Source organism: Drosophila grimshawi, unplaced genomic scaffold (genome assembly GCF_018153295.1).
Source record: "Drosophila grimshawi isolate 15287-2541.00 unplaced genomic scaffold, ASM1815329v1 contig_311, whole genome shotgun sequence".
NCBI classification, from domain to species: Eukaryota; Metazoa; Arthropoda; class Insecta; order Diptera; family Drosophilidae; genus Drosophila; species Drosophila grimshawi.
In genome coordinates, this window is record NW_025063098.1 from 18,550,565 (window position 1) to 18,578,163 (window position 27,599).

The window sequence follows — 27,599 nt, forward strand, 5'->3', positions numbered from 1 at the left end:
TCTAAAACACACACAATTAAACAAGAGAAATACATCGATATGGTTAACATAACAGATTGTTTCGAATACGTTATTCTAAATCAAATGTCAGCCGTTCACAAAAAATATTGGCCTAGTTGCAAAAAAAAAAATAAAAAACACACACACACACACACAAAAAACAAAAGATAAAAATACATCAAAATGTCTTCAAAAATATTGGTTTCAAAATTAATTGTCGTGTGCATTACTTACAAATCGATGTTTTGACGATGTTAGTTGCGAATTCGTATAACGATTTGGTTCATATATATGATATTCGATGATATCGTGTTGAGAGAGATATCGGGGCACAACAAACAGAAGCGGGCACAAGCGCGTGTTACAACAGATGTGTTTTTTATTTTTTATATATATGTCCACCGAGCATAGAAGGTTACCAACAATATGTTTAGCCCAATTTTGGCCAATTATTGCAGCTAACTTTATTTCAATTGAAGACGAAACGATTTCTTTGTTTTTCTATTTGTTTTTCTCTTTGTTTTTTTGAGGCTGATCCTTAACTTTTGTGTAGCGTCGAAAAAGCGCAAAAGTTCTTTTTTTCATTTCTCTTTTTCATGCCAATACGTGTCACACATACATATACGAAACTTACACACACACACACAAAATACATAATATATTTGGGGATGCATACGAGACGAGTATACTTTTGATGAAACGAATAACAATTACTAATGAGAGTATGCCTATTGAAGTTTGTATTCGACTAATGTGTGAAGTGCTCAAACCAATGTACAAATATTATGTTTTTTGTTTTTTATCAGAGTGGTATTTGATCTGATCTTGTAGTTTTTTGTGATAAGAAGCCCCTACAATTTCTGTACATTTCACTTTTAGACATCGCATTTTTCTTTCTTGTTTTTTAATGGTTTTTTTTTTGTTTTTTGTTTTAATTAACTGAACATAAACACTTGAGAGTTTGATGAGATTAGGTTCTTAAATTTACTTTTACCTACCAAAAAATCGATAGAAAAATGATTCCTTATTTGTGTCATCTGCGTGGGGATAATTTGCAATTGCATTGTTGTTGTTGTTGTAGATATTTTGTTGATGTGTTTAACATATACATATACAGGAATTTGATTAGTTTTGTTCAAGAGTTACTTAAATGCATGATTGTGAGTTATTTATTATATTCTAAATACAAAATCAATATCTAAATTTATTAAAAGTGCTAGAGTACGATCTGGTTAGGTGGACAAGTTGGGAACAAGTTGGGGACGTTTGTAATGGTGTAATCTAAATTTCCACAATTAATAAAATAAAATAAGTTTCAACGTGGGCACATGTTTGGTTGGATGCTCTATATCAAATGCTGACAGATGGACCAAATTATTTACAAATTGTAATGAATTTGCGGTTCACTCGTTTTTATTTTTATCTTTTTTATTTTTTTTTGGTTTTTGATTTTTGTCGTGCTGTGTTAAATGTATATGAAATAAGAAATTATTCAAATACGGTTGTCATTCTCTAATTGTAATTTATAAAGATTATCTCTTTGGGATTGCGAAAAGTTGACGGGAATGATTTATTTCCTTTTCTTAACCCATATCCCAGTTGCCTAGACAACAGCCGGAATAATAACAAACAGAAAAAAAGGTTCTAAAGCAACAAAAAGGTAAACACATATAACATACAAAAGGAAACACATAACAAAATTAGGGGTTGATGTTTAAATTATTTTTGTTTGGTTTTTTTTGAGGAAGGTAAAAATAACTAATTTGCACTTTTTGGTCGCAATTTCCACACTTTGTCAAAGAAATGGTCAAAATTCGAGTTAAGAAATTAAGGAATCGAAACCCAACGAATTTTGTGTTGCTTTTGTTGCGCTTTCGTTTTCAATTCAAATAAAATTAATTAATGTACAATTTTAATTTCAAGTCTTACGGTAGTGAGCGGAATCTAGAAGCACAAAGAACAAATAAATGAAAAGACCAAAAAGTATACAAGGAAACCGAATACGAGAAAGTTTACAACTAAGTGTTTGTGAGTCCTCAATCATTCAAATTGGGATTGGCCAAATTCTTCCTTCTTCTTTCGATTTTTTATTTATTTTCATTTGTTTTTTTTTTTGTTTTTTTTTTTTATATTTTTGTTTGTTTGGTGTTTCACGCGAGTGTGTGTGCTGGGGCATCGTTGCGTGTGTGTGTGTCTGTGTGTGGATGTGTGTGTGGATGTCCTTGGTGTGGTTATTATTTTCTTGGCAACAGTTAAAATTGGACTATTAACTTTATTATTAGCGGCACCACAATACCGAAAAGAAATTCATGCCCATTTTTTGCACACTTTTGGGGCTGCTTCTGCTCCCCGGGAAATCCTCCAAGTGCCTGGTCCTTGCGTAGTGAATTCGTGTAATTTGGTTAACAGGAAATTGAGTTTGGTTTGTAACACACGCTCACACACATAGACACGCACACACACACACACACACACATACACACACACACACACACGCACACACAGTCGCATGACACGTGTAAAGATCAGAGTTGAAGTGTCAGGTGACTTGTGTGTGTCATGGTTAGAGGGGCATGGGAAGGGGAGTCTGCCTTTGGTGCTATTAAATTGAGTTTTAATGTTGTCTGTGTAGTTGTTGTTGTTGTTTTTGTTGTTGTTGTTATTGTTGTTATTGCTTGTGTTGGCAAACTTACCTGGCGCCAGTTGCGGCTCGCCAATGTGCACCTTGAATTTCACATCCTTCTGGTAGCTGCTCTCCTCCAATATGGGTATGGATATATGTTGCCTGCGAAGGGATTAAAGCACAATGATTACAATCTTATGACCATGCACATTCTCTATTATTATGATAATGTCTTGAGGCTTAAATCAAATTTATTCAGTCACATTGCGTAACATTAGTATAATGTGTATAGTAATTGTCCAATAAGCGCCTACGAATGCACTCAGCAAAACATTGTTGAGAATTTGGTCAAAAAATCGTATGTCGAATGTCTTACTTGTTGTGCTTTAACTGTCAATTTGTAATTAAAGACAAATTTATATATAATTAAGAAGAGTTAAGTAAAAATTGTATTCCGTTTGTAACTACATTTTCGCTGAGTGCACGATTTGGCTTTGCAGACACAAGCAAAGAGTCACATTGATTAATGGACTTTGTTGTGGCTAAACGGCCGCAATCCCGACACTCGAAACAACGTTAGGAATTTATTAGGCGGCATTAATAAGACTGTCACCCAGCACCACCCAGAAATGTCCCATCAGAAGAATAACAACAGGCAGCGAGTAAAATCAATGCGTGCACAAAAATAACATATACAAAATCACGCATACGCACAATGTACTCTCATAAATATGCGCATTATTCAACTGTGCACCGACAAATGCTTTGCTTGGTGCAAACTGAATTATTGGAGCAATACAGAGAGCAGAGACAGAGACAGAGAGAGAGGCGGCGGGAAAGGCATGGCATTTTGCTTTGTTTTCATTTGATTTGGCATTGTGCCAAACAAAAGGCAAACCCATTTTATTATATGCCACAAGTTGTTTGCTTTTGGCCCAGGGGCATAATTTGTTGGCTTCCCTCACATCGATAAGACTTGTCAAATGTTGAGAGCAACAACAACTACTCAACTTTGTTTGTTAACTGATTATCATTTATATTTTTAGCTAAGCGAATCGATGTGGAATTTTCAAGGAATTTATTAAGTCAGATTGGCAAAATGTTAATGCCAAAAATAATTATATACCTAATTTTTCAGTTGTACTTTTCCACTACTTGCTTTGGCATCAAATTCAACTTTCGCATTTCGTTTCAGTTTCAACTTTCACCTTTTCCTGCGTTGTGGTTTGGGTCATGTGGTTTACAAGTTTTATTTTGGTTTTATATATTTATTTTATTTGATTTCACTTTTCTCTGGAAAAGCCACTAAGCGAAACGGTGTTTTTTACTCTGACTTGTTGCCAGCGATAGTGTGGCAAGCTTAAAGCCTGCAACGTGTGTGGTAAAAATCTTTTTTTTTTATGGCAACTAGTTTTCATGACTCACATAAATTAAATGCGGTTATGTGCTACATGCATACATACATAAGAATTCCACAGGCAAACTTCAATAAAAAGGAATTTGCTTTTCTTTTATTTTTTGAAGCTTTTTTGTCTTTTCGATTTTAGCAATTATTTATTATCATTCCATTTTTTTCTCAATACTAGCAAGTGCGCAATTCGAATATATATATATATATATATATATTAGTCCTCGAAGTTGAGTGCGAATTTAGACAATGTTGATAAGATTAGATTTAGTTAAGAATTTGTTAAATTTCATAGGAACTTATTCGATTAATTATTTTGCTTACACTTGCACAGGGTATCATTATTTTGTCATGAGATGTGTGACGCCTGAAATCAGTAATCTTCAACGGTATCGGTAAAACGCTCCCTTAGAAACAAGGCACTCAAAAAACTATATATCAGCGAGGCTCAGCAATTGTTCATTAAATCAAATACAAATAAATAATAAAGCAATCTTTTTTTTTTATTCCATTCCCGTGAGGTTCGTTATAGAGCAGCTTGTCTGTATATATGTATATAAGTATATATCTAGCCAGCTCACTCAAGAATCCGATTCTTTGATTCAGCCAGATTTCTGATTACGTTTTCATGCCTTTGGCCTCTCCTTGAACGAAAAACCCACACTCGGCCAACGAAAAACAAACACATTGCTTTACACATACAACATTTCACGTGCTGATTTTAATGGTGTGAGTCCGACAAAAAAAATATATAAATCCATAAATTTTTGTTGCTAATAGTTGGTGTTGGGTGGCAATCGTAAATAACGACACGAGTCGGCGGGGGAATTAGCCACGCATTAGATTTGGTCCGATTTGCCGATAGTCCATTTAGTCCAGCCTACCCGTATCTTATCCGTATCGTAATAGGAAGTTGTGCCAAGTACGAGAAGTGTCCAGTGCACACGCGAGCAACAGTCTTTAACAATATGTTGCTACAGACCAACGTCGTGATTGTGATCGCTCTGCTTTTCACCGGCTGCTATGCGGCACCAGAATGTACAAGGAGTGCCGAGTACTGCAAGGATCGATTAATGCATCCGGATTTGGAGGAGACCAAGGGGCAGCAGCAACAGCAGGGACGTCGTGTGGATGGTGAAGAGACGACTGCCTATTGGCGTGAGCATGGCATCAACTTTGTCAAGGGAAAGCTAGGCGAGAAGCTGAACAAAGGCAAGGCTAAGAATGTTATCCTGTTTCTCGGAGATGGCATGGGTGTGACAACGACCTCGACGGCGCGAACTTTGCTGGGTGGCGAGGAAAAATCGCTATCCTTCGAGCTATTCCCACACACTGGTCTCTCCAAGACCTACTCCGTGGATCTAATTGTACCCGATTCGGCCTGCACAGCCACTGCTTACTTGTGTGGCGTTAAGGCACAGGAGGGCACCATTGGTGTCAATGGCTTCGTGCCGAGAACCGACTGCAAGGTCATATTGGATAAGACCAACTACGTGGATTCCATTGCCAAGTGGGCCATGGATGCGGGCAAGTGGTCGGGTCTGGTGACCACCACCCGTGTGACGCATGCCTCTCCAGCAGGTGTCTATGCTCACACTGCCGAACGTGACTGGGAGAACGATGCAGAGGTGGCGAATGATTGTGGCGCCAAGTCGGGAGTGGAGGATATCGCGTATCAGTTGATCAACGGCGAGGTTGGCAGCAAACTAAAACTGATCCTTGGCGGTGGACGCAAAAATTTTGTGGACAGCACTTTGGTCGAGTGGGGCAAGCGCATAGATGGCTTGAATTTAATTGAGCAGTTCAAGGCGGAGAGTACCAAGAATGTTTATGTTGACACAGAGCAAGATCTGATGGACTTGGACGTGACCCAGCCAGACCGAATTCTAGGTCTCTTCCAGGACGATCATATGCTGTACCACATGGAGACCAACGAGAGTACCACACAACCCACCCTCGAGCAGATGACACGTAAGGCCATCGAATACATGAGTCAGAATGATGAGGGTTACTTTCTGTTCATCGAGGGCGGTCGCATCGATCACGCGCACCATGACAACTATGCCCGCATGGCCCTCGACGAGACCGTTGAGTTCTCCAAGGCGATTGCGGCAGCCCGCGAACTCACCAACGAGGAGGACACCCTGCTCGTGGTCACAGCGGATCACTCCCATGCCTTTGCCTATGCAGGCTATGCGGTAAGTTGAGGGCAGAGAGTTGAGACTTATGTGGCAACTCTATTTGCTGAGCTAGCTATAATAATTTGGTTTGTCAGTTATTGTATAGCATTCTGAAAATTCGCTCTTTAGAATATTACTATGATTTTTGGAATAATTTCACATTTTGATTTAATCCAAGAAACTCTTGCTTATTTGCCTTATTTACTATATTCGATATTATTCTATTGACAGAATCGCGGCACTGATGTATTTAGCAAAGCGCCTGTAATTGGCAACGATGGCATACCGCACATGATTCTCAGCTATGCGAACGGACCAAGCGCTGTGAATTTCTATAAGGCTGAGACAAAGGAACGCGTCGATCCCACCACAGTCGTGACTGGGTCGCGGTACGATGAGTTCCCAGCTGGTGTGCCACTGGACAGTGAAACCCATGGGGGCGATGATGTCCTCGTCTATGCTCTGGGTCCTTGGTCGCATTTGTTTACGGGTGTCTATGAGCAGAACACGATACCCCATATGATGGCATACAGCGCCTGTCTCGGCGATGGTTTAACCATTTGCAGCCAAACTAAATCATGAATCCTTGAGCGTGACTGAGACTCATCACAATTAAGTTTGTAGCCTATTAAAATCAGCGATTGCACTTGAGATGTTGTTGCTGGTGGGTGCACCTTTTGCACTTATTCTTGACGCTCCTCTTGCCTGCTGTTTCTCCTTATCATTATCCTTGACGTATACTTAATGCAAATTGTAAATTGAATTAAAGAGAATTTCTACAAAGCTTCGTTCTGAGCTACCTTTTCCTGCCTTTTCCGTGTAAGCGGAAAGTACTCTTGGCCAAGTTTTCACATTGAAACTACACTGAAAAAAATTGGCTAGGATAAGTCAAGCTTGAGCACTTTAACATAGTCTCATCGAAGCCACAAGTAGATCTAATAAAGATTAAATGAATTTTGCTTGCTTCGTTGCTACGTTGCATGTTGTCTTCAGAACTTTTGGACATATTTTACGTCATTTATCGCCAAATTTCGTGCATTATTTCTCTGTGTATGAGCAAAACACTTCTAACCAAGTTTTATAATAGAAACTAGGCGCTCAACTCTGCCGTGCTCTAACTTGCTCTCAAACTTGCCAGTAATTCCTAATTTTAAACTCATCAAACTAATGGTGTGTGTGTACCTGTGGTATATATATATATATATATATATATATGGAGGGTGGGTGCAAGCATTTGCTATTCCCTTGCGTGTGTGGTAAAAGTTTTGGCCAGCATTTGGGTAAAGGTAAACTCAAACACACATAGAAAAAACCGAGAACAATTTGCATTTTTGTGCGCAATTTTATGCAAAAGTTTTTGACTGATTCGCCCTCGAGTTGCAGGCTGTATTTATTTATTTGCGTATTTGCATTTTACATTTTACATTTAGCATTTTGCATATGAAATCCATGGGTAATTGCAACAATTAAAAGTTATGACTCATTCTACGTTCAGCTTGTCGTTTGGCCTTCGTGGCGTATGAATAATAATTTAAGGACTAAATACGCCACACGATGCATTTGTCAATTTTCTAGTCTCTATTTCCGATTCGATTGAGAACTAAATTATATCCGTCATACCCTTACGAGCAGACTGCTTGTCTGTGTGTGTATGAAAGTCTCATTTCCCCTCATATGTCAGCCTTTAAATTACCAACAGCGTACACCGAAAGAAAATAATGAGTAAATGTGTACTCAAAACATTTATACTCAAATTCTTAGTATTAAAAAAAAATAGTAAGAAGTTTACTTACAATTTGATCGAGAATACTATAAAAAACATATCTCAAATTGATCTCTAGCAACTTAAATGTTTGCACTCACTTTTTTTCTGTGTGTAAGCACTCAACAGCTTTGCAGTTCTTTCCACCCCAGTCTATTCTCGGCATTCAAAAGCTAATTTCGCTTTCACCCGTTGCCACTTTGGCCACATTGCCACTCTTGCCACTTCCGCCGTTTGATTTCAATGACGTCTGCAGCCATGTTGCGCTTGTTGGTTAACGCACTGACTATTTGTTATTAAGCACTATAGAAGCACACACACACACACACACACACACACACACACACACCATAACACACACACCCACACACACATAACAATTTTATGTGCAGAAGTGCTAAAACGGCTATTGATTTTGAGACCAACAACAACAATGTCTGTGACCATCAATTCGGGGACTGTGACAAAGTCAAAGTCAATGCTGCAAAGCGTTGCAAGTGCAGCTTGCAACAATGCCACATATGTACATACACTGGTATTATGCTCGGTGTGGCGACCAGTTAGAGGCAGCCACAAAAGTGATTCCACTGAAAATGCAAATTAAATTTTTTTGAGTATTATGCAAATGTTCATTTTCCACATTCAATTCGATTTAATGCAATATCGTCGTGAACATTTGAATCAACTGATATGAAATAGCAGAGCGCTGGAAAAATCTCAATATGCAGTCAAGTGGATTACGCTATTAATCCACTTGAGAACCCTTCTTGCTCCTGCTTCTCATTTGCTCATTCTCTTTGTGGCAACAACCCAAGTTAACTGCCTCAATTACCTGATCCGTTTATCGCATGCAAAGTGATGCACAGTGGTTTCCATTTCAATATGCTCAGACATTCGTTTTAGACCTACCTGGGGAAAAGCATCCTCTATACACAACTATACCCAGATAGAGAGAGAGTGAGAGAGAGAGAGACCGCAATAACAAACCAACACAAGTCATTCATGCGGGTTGGCAAATGCTTTAAAATAAAATTAAACTAAAATGAGGAATGAGCACTCACACACAAGTCCCCAGCGACAGACGGGATTGCCGCCAGGAGTGGATGCCAACTGACCGCCAACCAAAACTAAGCCACTAATGCAATGGCTAACTTTTGCGTCGACCCAACCACACATACAAAAACTACCCCCGTGAATAGCTTGATTTTCATACATTTCTCTCTACACTCTTGCAACGGGTATTTAGAAATTTTCTAGAATGCTGCTACGCATTGATGGAGCCATCTTGTGCCCTGTTGTGTTGTGTGTTTCCCTTTACGTAATGAAACGTACATGGCAACAATATGATATCAAAATCGGACATCTATATTAACAGCTTCCAATCTGTCGAACTTCATAACTTGGTAACATCCTGACCCCGGCGTTGTGGTGCACAATAGATTGTCTTTGTTATATAAAATATAGTGTATATTGTACCTGGCCTACAAGCGCATTAAATCTTTGGCGATCCGCAGATAAAATTTGATTTACTTGCTCTGACTGAGCATATCGTATAATCGAATCGAGTTTGGCTTTGGCGGCCAAAACTTTAGCAATTCATGCCAAAATGGACAAACACAATGAAAAAAGCGACTATTGGATTGTTGGCCGAAAGTGAACAGAAATTTGTTGGAGGCAAACTGTGATTGATTGTGGTAATCCAGTTGAGAGGATATGTGACCGGATTTCTATATATACAAAAAGCGCTCATCGATTGTCAGTGCTGAACATTCAATTACATTTTGTTTGGTTGTGTTTGCCAAGCAGGAAGTTCAGGGCGCAGCTTTGACCTGTCACCTAATTAACTTAATTGAGATTTGATTTGTAATGGTCAAGAGTAATGGGATTGTGGGCACACGTGTTAACGTTTAATCTGCAAGTGGCTCAAGTGTCAAGTTCAGTGTTTGGAATTTTGATGGGCCTACGTTTGATTTTGTTTGCCCTCCGAACAACAGGTGGCGCCAGCTGCTAGAATCCGCTTAGCTGCTCGACACTGCAAATAGAAAGAGCTGCGATTCCACATACAAGCATATATACAGATCAAATAATGTACAACTGACACAACCACAACATATATAGATATATGCAAATTGTGTGTCTGCTGCCAACCAAGTGACACTTGAAGCACTTGGCCAGCGTTGCACTCAACAAATGTGATTTGCACTCGACAAGCGACAAGCGACAAGCGACAAGGGAAGCACAGATGCCTGAGCTGAGGGAGTGGCCAACCAACCACAGCTACACAAGCTTAAATTAGCAAGTGTTTTGCCAGCCATTACAAGGCTCATGCGCTGCCACTTAAAGGCCAAAGTTCAAGTCCAAAGAATTTATTAAATTGGACACGTAATTGTACACATTTTTCAAAATCAATTAGACATGCCACTCAACGATATTTCTCTGAGTATCTCTGCCAAATATTGACACACTGCCAAAGCTCATTTTACATTCATTGGAAAAGTTGATGTAATTGCCTGAGTCTACTGATTGACAGATATCATTATTTGTTTCTACAGTTAGTTACCTAAAGCCATTTTTTATTAGCGTTCGTAGAACTCGTAATCAGCGTCTGTCTGAACAGTGAATAGCTTACGTGCCTTAAAATATCGCTATCTGTAAAGAATTATATATTTGCTCATTTTTCAGAAATTTATAATTAGGTCCAACTGTGAAATATAGCACAAATTGTTGAATTTCCAATGAACTGCATTAAATAAACATGTACAATTTCACAGAGTCAGCCAAATGGTTTTTATTAGGACGATATGTTTGTTTGTTTGCTTTTTTTTGTATACTGTGGAAAAACCCATACATATGCTAAAGCATTTCTAGGAATTGCATATTTGAATAAAATAAATTCATTTTATCAAATTACAAAATCAATTTACCAAGCAATAACGAAATGGTTTCTATTTTGAATAGGTTTCTGTTTTTGACAAAGTTATAAAAGATTTAGCTTTAAAGTCTGGAGGCGACAGTTGTGCTAGTCAATTAAAAACAAAAATTTAACTACAATAATATTTATATATTTTACATAAAAAAATTAGCTTTTCATACAGAAAAGCGATATTAAATGTCCATGTTTGGGAAAAAGCTGTTGCTAAAGTTGCTAGAATTTTTTTCCAGTCTTATCTACTGTGTAAACAAAATGAACATAATACCTTTTAATTACAAGTGAATGCCAAGTTGAATTACAACTGAATAATTTGCTATCATTGATTACTTAATCCGAACCTAAATCAATGTGAACTGAGTTTATTTACACCTCTAATAGCATTATGGACTCCAGCCTTATCTACAAACCCTCAGTGCCGGCAGACAGGTATACGTTTGAGCGATGCAAACGAGTAGATAAGAAATTCGAAATGCACGTCACACAAATGAGATATATGGATACATCATGTTGCATGACGGAGGCAGCGGAGGAGCACTAAATTATACGGGCATTAAAGGGGACAGCGAAAATTATACTTGCTTGAGCGCAAACATCCACTAATTATCGAGGCAGACAATTAGATCGCACACACAACAGGGCAGCGGTGTAAATCGAGCAAAAAGCAAATATCAAACAAAATGCGGGCCAACACGAATATATATATATATACATATATATATATCTAAATAATTATATATGTATCTATCAATTGAAATAGAAGTCAATGTGATTGACAGTTTTTGTTTGGGTTAAAATTACTGATTAGCATATTCCAGCGAATTAACAGAATAATCTGCGGAAAATTAACAGATTTCGTTCAATATTTAATGAAGCAAAAATTTTAATGAAATTGTATATTCATGTACATTTTCTCTATATTATATATATTGTATATAAATGTATATATAAATCGTAATGTAAAATAAAATGTATTACAATGTTATACTTTGGATAAATATTTACAATACTAACAAAGTCTAGCATTTGGCATTTTCCCATCCAATTTAATGATGCGGGAAAAGAAAGATACAATAATGAGTTATTTTTTCTAGACAGTTGAATGTGCACATGTGTGTTTATTTTTTCTAAATCTGGTTGTGGTTTTTTTTTTAATTAAGTGCAACACACATTGCGTATGCATAATTAATTTTCAATTTGTTAATTTTCATTTGCCTGCGAGTGCATGTTCAAAGAAATCTCAAATTAATTGGGACAAATTATGGAAATTGCTGAGATCCGGACAATTGCCGTTGGCCATAATGAGCTGCTTATTGAGTTGTTATTGCTAAACTTTAAGTAATTGCAGGAGCACTTTATAAGCTGAGCATTCATAAGGCTAAGGCACAAACCACCCATTATTCCCCTTCTCTCGAGTGGCATTTCAAAGGCTCATTTAGCTGCTCCATTGCATAAAGTCCGAGGCAATAATTAGCTTCTTGCCATTATGCCATTAAAGTTTGAAAGTTTGGAGTTCACTTTGTGGAATTTGTTTTTTTTTTTATTTTTTTATAGCCCAAGCCAAGGAATAAAAGAAAAGCGAGTGGGAAGCGAAAAACAATAAATTAAAAGCAAAGTTAAACCAAGTCAGCCAAACGAATGTCGGCCCACTTAAGAACAATTACAATTGGTCGTTGAGTATGTGTGGCCAGAACAAATGGTTTTAGCCGGCAGAAAAGTACAGTGAAAAGAAAAATGCAGGAACAGCTGGTAAATTTTGCATGAAATGTACTGGAAATTTTATAATTTAAAAGTTTACTTTGTGTGTGTTTTGAATAGCTGTCAATTCACACAAGATACTCGCAAAAGTCTTGTGAATAGCTAAATAAATCACTTCACGACAGCTTACAATTTTATGTACACTCATAAAAGTGTTGTACTCGTGAATGAAAAAATTAAAAAATATAACAAATGGTTTTCTGAATGTTGCCTCAAGCCATTTGCACTGAATTCTCTAAGGCAATGAGTCTGCTATTGAGAAATGTTTTAAGAAATTTAAAAATTTATTGGTTTAATATATATTTAAAGAATAACAACAATAGATTCAATAAAAACATGTGGCAAAGGGGATTTCTGAATGTTGTCTTAAGCATTTCAGAGTAGATGACTTCAAAATAATTTGATTCTTTTATGTAATTATAAAAAGAAAATGGTTATATTTTCCTTTGTTGCCTTGTTGCCAATTATTTCGAAATTCTGGGGAAAAGCTAAAATGGAAAATCAGTTTTCTTAGTGAGTAAGCTTTTTTTCCATTTCCATTATGCGTTTGGCTAATTAAGGACTATGGGGCAAGGTACTTGCTAGACTTCTCTGCTGGATCTCAACTATCATTTATTTATTTATTTTTCTTTAACAAGAGCCACAGTTTCCGTTTAATTGCACACGCACACAGCGCAAATATTAAAGTTATACTTGGCACGTGGCTCATGGGGAGAGGTGGGGGTGTGACAGGACACGTGAGCTGCTTACGTGGACAACCACAATGAGGAGGGGGCAAGGGCAAGGGCAAGGGCAGCAACAAGGACGCGATGTCGTTTGCAAGATCAAAGCAGACAGCTGCCAGCTAGCTAACATTACTCATAATCAGAATCAGCTGTCAAAGACGCTGCAGGCGGCACACATATTTACAGGTAACTACATACGTTGATATATGTATATATATACATATATGTATGTGTGTGTGTGTGGGTGTCCTTTGACATTGGGGTTGACTGCTTTGTCACGGCTTTCCATCATTCGCATCCTTAGTTGTTGTAACTGACGCGTTTTTTGTCGACTTTGCTCTCAGTTTATTGAGTTGTATGTCGTGCACACAAATGGCTGCATAAATCAAAGACAGACACAGAAGTCTATGTGGCACACTTTGATTTATTGCGTTTGCGTCACGGTTGCCACAGTTACATCTATGCCACATATGCCACATCTGCCACAGATGTCACATACACAAACGTGCAAATAATAAACTCGTTTTATTTATAATGTTGAAAAACAAATGTACTCTTTTTTAACGGTTTGCATTTCACAATTTTGGTCGAACTATGGCAACCTACACTCAAAGAAAAAGATTGAAACAAATTATTAATTCTTTTGTATACTCAAGTCCTTAGATACATATATCTTGGCATCATTAAAATGAAAAACAAACAAATAAAAACAAAAGTTAAAATATTAAAAAGAACTTTTCCCGAAAATGCTTATTCATGAATTTGGGTTATTGAATTTTTGCAAGTGAACAACTTGAGCGATTGCTACGCAAATTGGGAGCAATTTATTTGATTGCTTGGTCGACATTTCAACAATCTTTAAAGTGACTTTAAATTGAATTCTTCGCCGAACTCATTAAAGTTGACAAACTTTTGTGCTACCTTTAGCGCCTAACCTTTGACCCACCAAAACCCTTTTCGGGGGGTTGGCAGCGCAACAGTTAAAAGGTCTCCGATTTCCCTGATGTTGATAATGACAACCCCCCCTGACCCCTACAAGTCACCACCTAACGTTCTTTTGTTTTGCTTTTTTGTGCTCTTCATGTCATAAATAATGACGGCAACAAAAAGCAACAGGGCAACAGCAAGGCAAATATCAACAAGAGCAACTGAAAGGCTCGCCGAGAGAGAAAGACTCGCATCTCAGCCGTATCCTTTAGAGTGCCTGATGAGCCTGAGTTTGGCGACCGCTGCGCTGGGAGCACTTCAATATCTGCAACAATCAACCTAACGACATCATGATAAACACGAGCCAAGCCAACAAGCACAAGAATAACAGCCACAACGACCACGACAACAGCAATAGCAACAACAACAACGACAATCTTTTGACATTTTGAAGGTTGCTCCAGCAGAGCACAGGACAAATTTACTTAGCAGCCTGTTGATGCCTCCGCCGCCACCGCCGGTAATTTATACAGCTATATAACGTTGAGTTTCGAAAGTCCCCAATAAAAACATAAATTGAAATGTAAAAAATCGAATAACTAACCGGCCGGATACCTAAGCTCAAATTGCGCGTACTCTATTTTCTATTATTCGAGTATTTCTTTTGAATTTCATTTTTTTTGAATATTTAATGTTGGCTAATTTTTTAAATATTTTTCTTATAATGCTTATCACATTTCTAACAGCAAAATACAATAATTAATAAATATATTTGAAATTTCCCTTTCATTTCCATACTAAACACTAAATAACTTTGCAACAAATTTGAATTAAATAAAAATAATTATGACAGTAATTGGTTTCGCTACACAAATGACAGATATATAAAAACTGTAAGCAATTTATGAAGATGGAGAAGGGAAATAATAATTTCATGTTGGGTTAAATGTACCCTATAAAAACATATCCCTACATCCGCTGTCTTTTGCATTTTCCGCTTCCTGTGAACTCCGCCAAATTTATGTGATTTTATGTTGGCAAATTAAATATATATATATGTATATATATATATACAGAGGCCTAGGTATAAAGAGTGCCTTTTGCTGTTTTTGCTTAATGGTAACACACAGCCACTGTGGTAATATCCAAGATATATACGCATATATAATTACAAAATACTGATTTAAATATAAATTTTGCTGGAAATTCATTTAAGACATAACAAAGCTGGAATTGAATTTCACAATTTACCAATTTTGTGTAGCAACAAGTTTATGAAAGTTTTGGGAATGTAATAGAAGTAGTCGACTTCACTAATGACGATGTTATATGTGGTTTGTCTGTAATTCTCAAATTCCCTGTCCAAATCAACGCATTGAGAGACTCGGGTCATGTAGCCAGAACTCCAAGACGGGCTTAAGTTTTGTCTCAATGATGATATTGTTATTGTTGTTGTATGTTGTTTACATACAGGGTAAGCCAACAGATGTGGCACACACACACCCACGCACACAGATACAGAGCCTATTGGTCGTCTCACTCACACACCTATAGTTCAGTCAGTCAGTTAAGCAGTTGGCACATTCCCAGGCGGATTGCCGGCGGCTGCAGGAAATGCTACTTGTTAGGCAAAAAGCCGCACATGCCACAAACACACATTATACATGAGAACCCACAAACACACACACACACACACACATGCACATACATGAGTTTTGGCTACATGCTGATTTGATGAGGATAACTTGTAAGTTGGCTTAGATTTGTGAAACATACGGCTGCTTTCGTTGCGGTTATATTTTCAAAGACATTGCATAAATTTCAATTTTAGATTATGTATGCTTAATAAAATATTTTTGCTTATCTCTCCTCTTGTGTGACGGAAAGTTAGTACAACTTTTACAATATTTGTATTTTATAAATCTATATTTGCGCTTTTATGTTGTTTATTTGATGTGCAGGCCTATGCGAATTCTATTCCCCTTTGTATATGAATTAAGTTTTGGAATTTTTCCCCATAACTGCCATAGGCTTTAAGAACCGAGTCTATTCAAAATAAAAGTCCACAAATGGCCATTGCTTAAGTCAGCTCACCTTGCGGAACATCTGAAAGCCACATAGGCTGCCTAAATTGGGCTAATTAACAAATACCATGGGCAGACAATCTCCCTTAAGCCTGTCTGCGAAATGTTGTAGTTATTGCTGATGTTGTTGTTGATGGTCGACAGGCATTCACATTCACATAAATTTATATTTATCGTATTTACTTAGTTACCTGTGGCTACTTTAACAATTGCCCATCTGAAAAGTAGGCAATTCATTTCGACAAATTTGTTAATGCTTAGCAAAATTTGTTGCCTGCTTTTAGGCATGACCATAAAATACATTTAAATACATTTCAAGAGTTGGTGTTATTTGAAACCAAAACAGTTCATTCTTTAAATTCCACACATAGCCTTAACACGATTTATACGAATGCTTTCTAAGAGCGTTTAATAAATTATTTGTATCTATCTATATGATGTGAATTTAATTGATTAAATAGTTAAATTAATTTGTACAAGCAATCTACTTCAGTCCTCATATATTAATCTGTGAGCTGATATCCGTTTAAAGTGATAGCACGGATTTAAATGAATATTAAAAATATTAAGTATTATGTTTTACTAACCCTCATTTTAGACTTCAGTATACTTATAGTTAAGTGAATTGGAAAATTCAATTTTTATGGTTAACTTATAACCGTCGAAATAAAATTTCAAATGCATTCTGTTGGTTATAAAAAGTTTAGTATAATAAATAACTTCGCTTAAATGGAATTAATCGAATGAAATTTATATTTATTACATATAAAAATTGAGAACTTCAACTTCTTAATTATGTTCATTATTATTGATATAATCTTGGGGACTATTTAATAGAAAAAATGTGCTCATATGATAAGAACACGCCATTCTCAACAAATATGTAGTTAACAACTGAAGATGCTAATTAGCTGTCAACATTATATACATACGTATTAAACTATTTATTCAGGGTAAACATATTTTTGGATTCAAGTATCTGCGCATTACATTTCAATTTATTATCTTATCGCACTGTCAAAAATGATTTCAACAGACCAATCAAAGCTTAAAATCAAAATAAATTTAAAGATTCAACTTTGCACATTATTTCAATGAATTGATAACTTGTCAGACTGTGAGTTGATTGCAAATCAAACTGTGCCCATATAAATAAATAGATTACAACAAATATTAGATTAGATAGCATATAAAAATTATTTATTAATAGCTTATGTTGTAATCTAGTATGTCTATTCTATTTTTAGCTATTTTCAGTTGCTAAGCATTTGAATAATGACAGTATTATTTATGGCAACATAGTCGCAAATCGATTCGTTCCTTGTAATTTGTCGGTGCATCTAATACTCTTGTACTTAGCATAAATGGGCGTATGAAGAATCACTGACTGCATTGTAAATTTTACAGTCCACTAATAAAAAAAGTGGCTTGTTAATTTTTGTAAGTGTAATAATATACTGGTAGTAAAAGGATGGCTGCCACTCGTTTGTGGTTTTTCGACAATGTTGCAAGCGGAGCAATTTTAAGCGATCGTATAACTCAATAAAAAACCCAGCACGAGGCGCCTGCTTCTCATCGTCAGCATTTGACGTAGATTATACAAATTTATGCAACAGTGTTGGCACTTTGCAGGAACCTCTATCTCCCAACTCCATTCGCCCATCCCTGCGTTATTCACGTCTGGCGTTTTACCACCATTTTTTATGGCCTTACAGTCTGCTGCTGTTGTTTTTTCTTTTCTTTTCCTTTTTTTTTTTTTTTGAAAGCTGACGCCATGGCTGCTTTTGCTGCTCCTGTTTCTGTTGCGCATTTCCGGCTCCCCAAGTGCTGGTTAAAGTTGGGGGCGACAAGGGAGAGAGGCGAGAAAACAGTTGACTGTCGGTCTTTTGGCTGCCCAGAGCAGCATTTGATTTTCATTAAAAAACACGAAGAGAGCTGAGCGCAAAAAAATTGTTTCATAAAGTTGTAATGTGGGCAGGCCGAGTCTGAGCTGCGAAATTCCCCATTGCCAGCACTGGTTGAGGCCACTCTCATCAACAACGACAACAACAACAATGACAACAAGAACAACAACAACAACTAGAACTTCAAAGCAGATTTTGTCAGTAATTTAATTTTAGTCTGACAGTTGCTGCCGGCTCTACATATTTGCTAACTTTCTAAAAGAATTTCCATTTTGATGCGTGATTTTAGAGTGCACTCATTTGAATATGTATGAAATGCATTGATATGCATTCATTTGTGGCCGCTCGATTTAAATAGAAATTATTTACTCAGCAATGCCAGCTCTTAAGCAGTGTCGGCAACACACTTTGTATACGTTGTATGTGACAGCGCAAATAAGCCAAATATGCCCCAGAGATGCGCAAGGAGCACAAGATGATTGTCAGAATACTGAGAATACAAGGAAAGGCCCGCTAGCAGCTGGCAAAATTAAGAAAAACACAAGTAAACAGTGACGAGAACGTCACGACCGCAAGTTACTCTGTTTTTAATGCAAGAACAGAACATAGTTTGAGTTCTTAAAGGTAAATTTCTATAAATGTGAAATAAACTTCTTAAAAGTGCAAATCCTTGCCTTGAACTGGCAGTCAAACAACTTTTCTAAAATTTACTATTCGAAAACACTTTTTAATTTATAAAAACATGTTATTATTCCTAATTTATTTCCACGATTATTTGGATTTTAACATACATTTTATTCCTTTAATCAAAAAATAATAACTTTGGAAATATTACTTTGAAATGAAAAGAAAATAGTTTCAGAAATTGACTTTCTTAACAAATATAAACGAACCATAAGATTTTTCACTACTTAAATACTGCAACATATGTTTTCCTGATTCTACAGAAATTAGACTAAGCCCAATACGCCCTCATTTCTCATGTGTTGCACAGTGTAGGAAACGAGAAAGAATTCGTAGCAAAAGGCGCCGCAAGGCATTCAACCAACTTGAGTAGCTGCAAATGCTGTGCTATAGTGTCAAGAGAATTACCAGGATATAAAACAGAAACGTGAATTAAGTGCAGCTAGGAATGAGGAACGAGGCAACATTAAAGCATTTAAACTTTGATAAATAATTGCAAATAATTACAAATTGTCAAACGGCCCAAATGGAGTATTTGGACCGGACCACTTAACGCTGTCAAACATTGCAAACTATTTCAACTGAAAATGGTAATGGAAATGCGCTGGGCTCTTGCTCTGCAATTAGTAGCTTTATGACTATTTTGGGAACACACACATACATTGTAACACACACACACACACACGAACATAAAATTGCCGCATGGCAGCGTTGCCACTTAATTTTTGTGAAGTTGTCCCCTGGCGTTGGCTCATCTAATTGTCTGCTCCACTTTGTTGCTTATTATGAAATAATGCAAGACCACAAAAATTTATGTTATGTGCCATTGCGCAGGGGGTTGGAAGAAGCGCAGGGCAGGGCGGTCGGGCGGTGGTAGGGGGTGGAGGTATTTGGCAGTAGCACTGCTGATGATCCGGGGCAGACAGCTATTCAGCTGCGGCGCCACACAAAAAATGCCAGAGACGTGTTAAAAACAATTTATGCAAAGCTGCAAATCAGCGAAATAAAGCCAAGGACAAGGATAAAGACAAAGGGCAGACAGACTGTAAAAATGAAAAACAAAAACAAAAAACTAAAAAACCGCAACATTGAGCAGCTTTATAAGAAAATTTGACTTTAATTTGGTAAAAGGCATTGTCTAAAAAAAATGTATCTATTGTAATCTTTTAAGTATGAGGATTTAAGTAAGACTGACTGAAAGAAGTCTAAATATTTCTGAGAAATATTAATAATGAGAATACAATTACATGTAAATGTAGATGAGTCTTGAATATTTTGTTGATTAAAGTAAGTCTTTAGCCATAAATTCCGCCAACAAAAATATAGAACAGAACTCAATCAATATATAAAGATATATATAAATGGTTTCCTTTAAATATTTTTAATCTTCAAGAATGGTAGACGAACTGAGTCTTTAATTAATGGCCTACTCTTTGTTCATTAGATATGTGTATAAATTATAATAGATTAACCCATACTGGCTGGCTGGAAAATTAACTATTTAAATGATTTCGATTTCCATACACGCCCCAATTAAACCATATGCTAAACAAGTTGAGTAACTCAGTTCCACTGATGATAGAGAAATATTTGACAAACGAACTAATTTTACAAAATTAATTAGATTTTGCACTTTGACTTTAACAAACACACAAAGCGCACAGTGGCTGCGACCCCCAGATGTGCGGCTGTATTTGTGTGGGTGTATGTATATGTATGGGTGAGTGTGTGTGTGTGTGTGTGTGGTGCAAGTATATGGCAATGTGGCACGCAGCTTGACAGCACATGGCACAGCTGGAAGCCAACATTTGGCAAGCCAAACTCGAATGGGACATCGACTCGGCTCAATGCTTTACATGAAACTATAAATGTGTGGGAGTGTGTGTCTATGTGTGTATGTGTATGTGTGTGTGTGTGTGTGTGTCATGTGGAGTTCGCACTATCGAAAGCAATAGGTCCAAACGACACAAGCAGGTGCCAGGCGCAGGACAAATGCCAAACTACAACTGAAATTTACCACAACTCCAACTCCAGCGCAAATTCCCCTTTTTTGGCCTGGAAACTTGTTCGTGCTGCTGTTTCCCAGCTGCTGTTGCAATTAAAAGCGCAAATTATTTCGACTTTAATCGATTCGAGTTTCTCTGCCCCTCACGCATACAACTCGAATTCCCGAATTGGCAAGCAACAATTTGATGGCCTGCCAAAACAGCCATCAAACACACACCCACACAGACACAGACACAGACACAACAACTCCGCTGGGGTTTGCACTGCGTGACATGCCTTCAAATGCCGATGAGCAGCCAAAAGTCAGCAGTTAGTTGGCTTTGGATGATCTATCGCAACGGGCACGTAGTCAACCAATCAACCGTTATTTGGTTAAGATATGTATATTGACAACAATCTTTAAACTCAGCGTGACCCACTCTTATATATGTAGCTAAATGTGTGGGTTAATTTCATATGATTTCATATAATGAAATAGAAATTGTATTCGTGTGTGCATTTGTAGAAACCTATTTAATATTACAAAAACATATACAGCTATACAGCTGTTAAAGTTGTAGATTAAAATATAAATAGATACATCGATTTTGGTTGGGATTATAGTAATGGATGCTCAAAGTCTCTCAAAGGAACTTGGGAACTTTTCATGCCTAAATTGCACTCATGCTTTTTGACAGATAATCAAAAGAAAACAACAAGACAAGTATATATGTATATATTGCCTGTGTATGAACAATCAGTTCGAATTCTGGAACCAAACAATAATACCCGGTTGAAGGTTATATAAAAAAAGAAAACGAATATTAAGTTCAAGGCGTTAAGTGTATTAAAAAACAATTTTAGAGTCTAGACATTTCCGAAAGTTTCTATTTTTGTAGTCCATTTGTCTAGTTGAGCTAACACTGAATATTTATATAAATAATACATTTATACAAGAATGAATCTCGCTATGAGCCCAGACACAAATATATACATATATATATACATGTATAAATATATTTTCCGATCTAGGTAAATAGATAAGGCATGTATAGTTACTTACTCAGAGATATTGTTCTCAAAGATTAGCTCGCCGCTTACAGATCCAAAATGCTTTCCTCCCACTGCCGTTTCATCCTCCGTCCAATAGGGGACAATGACGGTGCCGCGGGCGCCAGAATAACGCATAACAGTCAGATCGTAGATGCCAATGGATTCGGTGATCTCATTCATGGATTCGCTGAATGCAAAGATGCCCGCATGGTCATCATCGAGTATCATCACTGTGGCAATCTGTGGCACAACGAGATGGACATTTTCGGATGGATTGAACAGCCGTATATAGAAGCATTCATCCTCCTCGAAGATGTCATCGTCGATGATCTCGATCTTGAAGCGTTGCTCATCGACGCCGGGTGGAAAGGTGAGCTCACCGTTCTTGCCCACATAATCGGATCCAGCCGAAGCGGTGCCATCCTGTGTCTCAAACGAGACCTTCGAGTAGCCAGAGATATCTCCACGTCGCACGACACGCACCTCAAACTCACCACAGTTCTCCATGACCGTATAGTGACCCGGTTCGAAGTAAATGCGTGTGGGTTCTTCATCGTCATCGCTGTACTGATGGAGTTGCGCCTTCACCTGGCTAATGTCGTTGTGGGCACGTTCCTGAATCTTACGCATTAGATTCCCGCTGCCAATCATCTTGCGTGTGGCCTGAATGCGATAGAAGGCACGCGATTTGTTGCCACGCGAAATCATTTGCTCCTGGACCATCATTTCTAGTTGGTCCAGATCGGCATCGGGGTATTTTTGTCGGAGTTCCGATAACAGCATTATATACTCCCTGCGCGCCTCATCATAAGCATTCGTCTCCGACTGAAAGGCAGTCATATTCTTTGAATCGTCCGGACCAAGCTCGACGGCATCGTGCTCTCCGGCAACAACTGTACCACGCTGATTCATCCGATAGTTCTTATCGATATATTTGTAGACGAGCAGGCGACGCTCCGCAATGTAGGCCCACAAAACGGTGGCCGGGAACATGATGAGCGTAATTAATCCCTCCCACACTTCGACGATGCCGGGTGATATAACGGAGAGTATAGCCCAGAGCCAGACGTAGGCAACAATCGATAGGGTGGCTGTGACCATAAAGACTCTCAAATGTCGAATGCGACGCTTCTCTCCTTGTGGGATTAGAACCATGCAGAGGGCAATGATAACAAACAGATTGTAAGCAGCCGAGCCAACAATTGTACCCGGTCCAAGATCACCGCTCTCGAAATTCTTCGCATAGATCTCAATCACGGATAATAGAATCTCTGGTGCACTCGATCCAAGAGCCATGAGTGTCAGATTCGCCACAGTTTCATTCCAAATGCGAACACTTATCGTCTGCTTCTCACCCTTGGGTCCCTTGATGGTCACCGTCCGTTCAATAGAGGTGATGGCCTCAATGGAGGCCATGAACCGATCGGATATAATGGATACACCCACAAATAGATAGACCAATAGCAGAAAGTAGACAAAGCCGCGGATGGCACGATCGCCAAGACTGATATTCTTTTGTGGCATCCACAGGGGCAGAACGAGGCCCTCTGAACAGACTTTTAAGCTTTCCTCTTCAGGACCGATCTTCAAAACCTTGGCTTCATCTTCATCGTCAAATATATTTTCGACATCCCGAACTCTCCGACTGTGCATTTGATCGCTGCTGGATAACCGGCTTGTGCTGTTGATCAGTGCATTCGATTGTGATGCAATGTCATCTGCATTATGAACGGATGATGTTAATGCTAACGTTGCCGACTTCACATAAAGTAGTAGCAACAATATCGCACAGAAGGCGACGGAGGTGACTGCTTTCCGGATTAGTAGCATGACGGCGGCGATTATTTATGGATTCCACTTGTCTCTTGATATTGGAAGCGCTTTTTGAATTTATTGGCTAGATTGGAGTGGAAGAGATCTGGTTGCGTTCGTATTGGATGTGAGCGAGTCAGGAGTGCCCTTTATTGTGCTCAAATATGCTGGTTGCGAATTATTATAATGAACGGATCGTTCTACAAAACGGCATCATCGCAATCACGCACGCTCAACACCTTATGACAACTCTGGCGCACAACTCACGTAGTTCCTGCGGATGGTTTCTGCAGGAAGAAAGTACCAAGAAAGGATATTAGGAAATTAGTTAAGAAAAATTATACAAAGTTGCATTGCACTGTTAATAAGTTGACTATTTATATGATAATTGATACAAATATATAAACATTTTTGCTCCGGTAGATCCGGTATTTTATATTCAAGAATGATGACTGCAGCCATAAAAGCTCCTTTAAGCTTATGTATTTTAGCCGTGTCGTCCAAATAATTAAATTAAATATATGTTTCTTTAAACTCGTACATGGATTCACAAGCATTTAAGCAAATAATGATATTTGCCAGATGTGCAAATGATATTAAAAGTCGTTTGCCAGAGAAGTTTTTCAGATTTTCAGCCTTTCAGCTGTTTTGTATATTTACACGAAGCAGAAACTAAACACAACCCAAGAAATAAACTACAAGCGAACGAAACAAAACATAAACAAAATGCACTAGTCAAACAGAATATAATAAAAGTACAACGTGCGAATGCCCGACTATAACATACACTGTCCCTAGCAAAAGAATGGCAAAAATAAAATCAATTTCTTTAATAAAACACGATAAGATAAATGTTAAATGACTCTACCTGAAATGAATTGTAAAATAATATCGGGAATGAAATGCAAGTGTGTGCTATGCACACCAGTAATAACAATGATTGCACATTCAAACTGTGTAATTGAGGTATATATATACCTATATATATTGAATAACTAGAGACGGTAGATAAGAAAATTGCCAGGCCACAGTGTTTATACAATTTTCATATTTCTTATATTATATGTGTACTGCCAACGGTATTTAATATAATGATGGGGGAATAACTGAATATTTGATAAAAAAAATAAAAAAATCAAAGGGCTGGTAAATATAAGTTCAATATAGAATCGATAAAATGCATAACATGGACAATGTCAATAACGGAAATTGAGTACAGTATGTGAATGTCTGCATGTGTGTATATTTGTGTATGTAAATGTTTGTGTGTTCTTAACAAGAATAAGGAACTGGGTGAAGCATAACGGTGACTGCACTTGCAACAGCAACAAAGGCATACAAAATAAAAACAACTGACTGACAAGTGAAACAAGTGAACAAAAGCATAGCGAAAAGACAGCAAGATAGAACGCTAAACATTAAGTAGAGAGAGAGACTGATAGAAAGGCAGAGAGAGAGAGAGAGAGAGAGAGAGAGAGAAGGAGAGAGTGAGAGAGATAGAGAGGGGGAAAGCGAAAGAGTGTGTAGGTTGAGATAGTGGGCTATATTAAGAGTTGTTGCAGTTGTTTTATGCGGATGATTTGGTGCATGCAAAGAAAGAACATATTCAAATGAATATAAAAATATGCACTTGTCCATGTATATAATTTATATACATACATACACACACACACATACACATATATATATATATATATATATAAAGAATACAAAGCGAGCTGCCCTTGCCGCCAAAAGAATAGCGCTTGTCTTTCATTTTGGGATATATGTATATATATAATTTTTATTTTGAAGTGAAAACAAGATTTAGTAGATGGCTCTAAAAATTGTGATGTCAAGCGAAAAAATGTGAAGAAGAAAAGCACACACACAATTTTGTGTATAGAAACTAAATTATTTTGGCGAATTTATTTGCAGCACTATTTCTTGTCCAGGGGCAAATATAATCATAGACGCTTGCATTAATTTAGCAATTAAAACGGCTAAATGTGCCAAGAGCTGCTAGAGATTGTGGAAGAGGGCGGTGGGAGGGTGGGGTAGCAGCCAGCTGGTCAGGGCAGGCAGACTTATGGACAGATAGACAAATAGACGCCCCAGGGAACAAGCACACACACACACACACACACACATATAAATATGTATGAACACAACACCAACACAAAGATATAAAAACCAACACACACACAGATAGGCAGACACAAGGCAAGTGCTCAATTTTCCACTCGTTTTTCATTTGAGCAGCCAGCAGCAAATTGCATTTAACCGTTATTGAAAATTTGTTCACGTCTAGCAAAGAGATTGTCAAATTAATTGAAAGTCTTTCAACCGTTGAATTCTCGGGACCACAAACATTTGCAGACGCGTTTAAAAAATAGAATTTAACTGAGTCTTAGATTATGCGTGATATATATTTTTATGTCGTTTATGTAGGGGCTTTTATACATATTTATGTGAGAAATTTGTCACTTTACATAATATTTATTGCCACTGTGCGAATATTTAAATATAGCACAGCTCACGAGGGTTTGGGGTTCAAGAGAATTAGCTATGCGACAGCTAATAGATCTTTTACGTTACGTTACGTTACGCTATGTTGGGTCTTACGTTGTGCTTACGTCGTTTCTCACACACACACGGCGCCTGTTTACTGATTACTTTTTTGGCTTAACTTTTGTTTGGCAAACATTTCGAAATCGACGTTCAAATTTTTGGAATTTGTTTGCTCTTTGAATATATCACTTGGCTGGGGTCCCTGCTAAGATCTAATTGTTCCGCCGATCACTCGAGGCACCGATTTCACATCTGCTCTCTGCTCGCGTTCCCGTTCGGCAGCCAACTAATTCGCTAACCCACCGCCTGCCTGCCTGTCACCTGTCTGTCTGTCTGGCTGCCACTAGCCTCTTTCTCCCAACCGCTCATAATTATTTGAGTGCACTACACTGATTTCGTTGGGAGTGTTTATTAAGAGAGCGTTTTTAAATGATGGCCGAATTATTAAAAGAAAATATATTTTTGTTATATTTAGCTAAACTAAATATGAGGATAAATACTCTCGAAAAAGTTCGCTAGTAGCTTTCACGTTGCTTTTCAAATTGAAAGCTCGATGAAACGATCCATTTGTTTTCTTATAAAGCGAATAACGAATTGTTGTTTTAGTTTTGTATTAACATTATCGAGTTGTACGATTGATAATATTCCTGCATCCTACACTCTACACCAAAATACAATGTTATCTTATCGGAAATGTGTAGGGTATTGTTCACCATATTTATGTTATGCCTTCCCTATTCCACCACAATAATTAACCTATGTGTTTGTCTGTCAAAATAGTGGCTGTTATTTTAGCTGTGCACCGTTTCACTTATTTTGCTTTGCTTAATATGTATCTCTATTTATGCCTCTCTGCCGCTCTCTATTTTGCTCTTGGCTTCCCGTTACGTTTATCTTATTTTTGTTTGGTCTTGCATTTTGTTTATCTCTCTCTCCCCCTCTCCTACTCTCTCTTTCGCTCTCTCTCTCTCTCTCTCTCTTTCTCCCTCTCTGCCTCGCGCGCAGAACATAAAATAGCGTGGAAAAAATTTGGCTGAACATGTGTAGAAATTTGTGTGTTTTGCCTTTACCTTTTGGTCAACTAGTTCTGACCACGACGCCAATATACACACACATGCACACATACACACATATACATACGTGCATACTACATACAGATGAGCATATAGATGTAATACATCCAATGTATTTGTGTCTGTAAGTAGAAAGCTATT

The 27,599-nt window shown here is 37.6% G+C and overlaps 2 protein-coding genes across 10 annotated transcripts in view; one reads left to right on the top strand and one right to left on the bottom strand.

Annotated features, from left to right (window-relative positions):
- Positions 1-27,599, bottom strand: part of LOC6567571 (sodium/calcium exchanger 3) — a 44,212-nt gene that overhangs the window by 4,036 nt on the left and 12,577 nt on the right. For 2 of the 9 annotated variants that reach the window (XM_032740294.2, XM_032740290.2), the window contains exons 1-5: positions 26,440-26,661; positions 22,034-24,122; positions 2,694-2,785; positions 1,930-1,944; positions 999-1,037 (exon numbers count right to left, since the gene is read on the bottom strand). In XM_032740294.2, coding sequence (XP_032596185.1) covers positions 999-1,037; positions 1,930-1,944; positions 2,694-2,785; positions 22,034-23,853 — 1,966 coding nt within the window. In that variant the 5' untranslated portion in view covers positions 23,854-24,122; positions 26,440-26,661. Of the gene's footprint in view, positions 1-998; positions 1,038-1,929; positions 1,945-2,693; positions 2,786-22,033; positions 24,123-26,439; positions 26,712-27,599 lie in introns of those variants that run through there. The other 7 variants (XM_032740295.2, XM_032740293.2, XM_032740298.2 and 4 more) reach the window with 5 other exon arrangements.
- Positions 4,934-6,995, top strand: LOC6567572 (membrane-bound alkaline phosphatase). The gene is made up of 2 exons (XM_001993759.3): positions 4,934-6,229; positions 6,443-6,995. Exons 1-2 carry the CDS (start codon positions 5,000-5,002, stop codon positions 6,791-6,793), a joined length of 1,581 nt encoding a protein of 526 aa, XP_001993795.1. The 5' UTR covers positions 4,934-4,999; the 3' UTR covers positions 6,794-6,995.

Excerpts from the sequence above, each read along its gene's own strand:
- LOC6567572 (XM_001993759.3), top strand. The coding sequence starts at position 5,000 with ATGTTGCTACAGACCAACGTCGTGATTGTGATCGCTCTGCTTTTCACC. Across the intron at positions 6,230-6,442 it reads TTGCCTATGCAGGCTATGCG|AATCGCGGCACTGATGTATT; the intron begins GTAAGTTGAGGG and ends TTCTATTGACAG.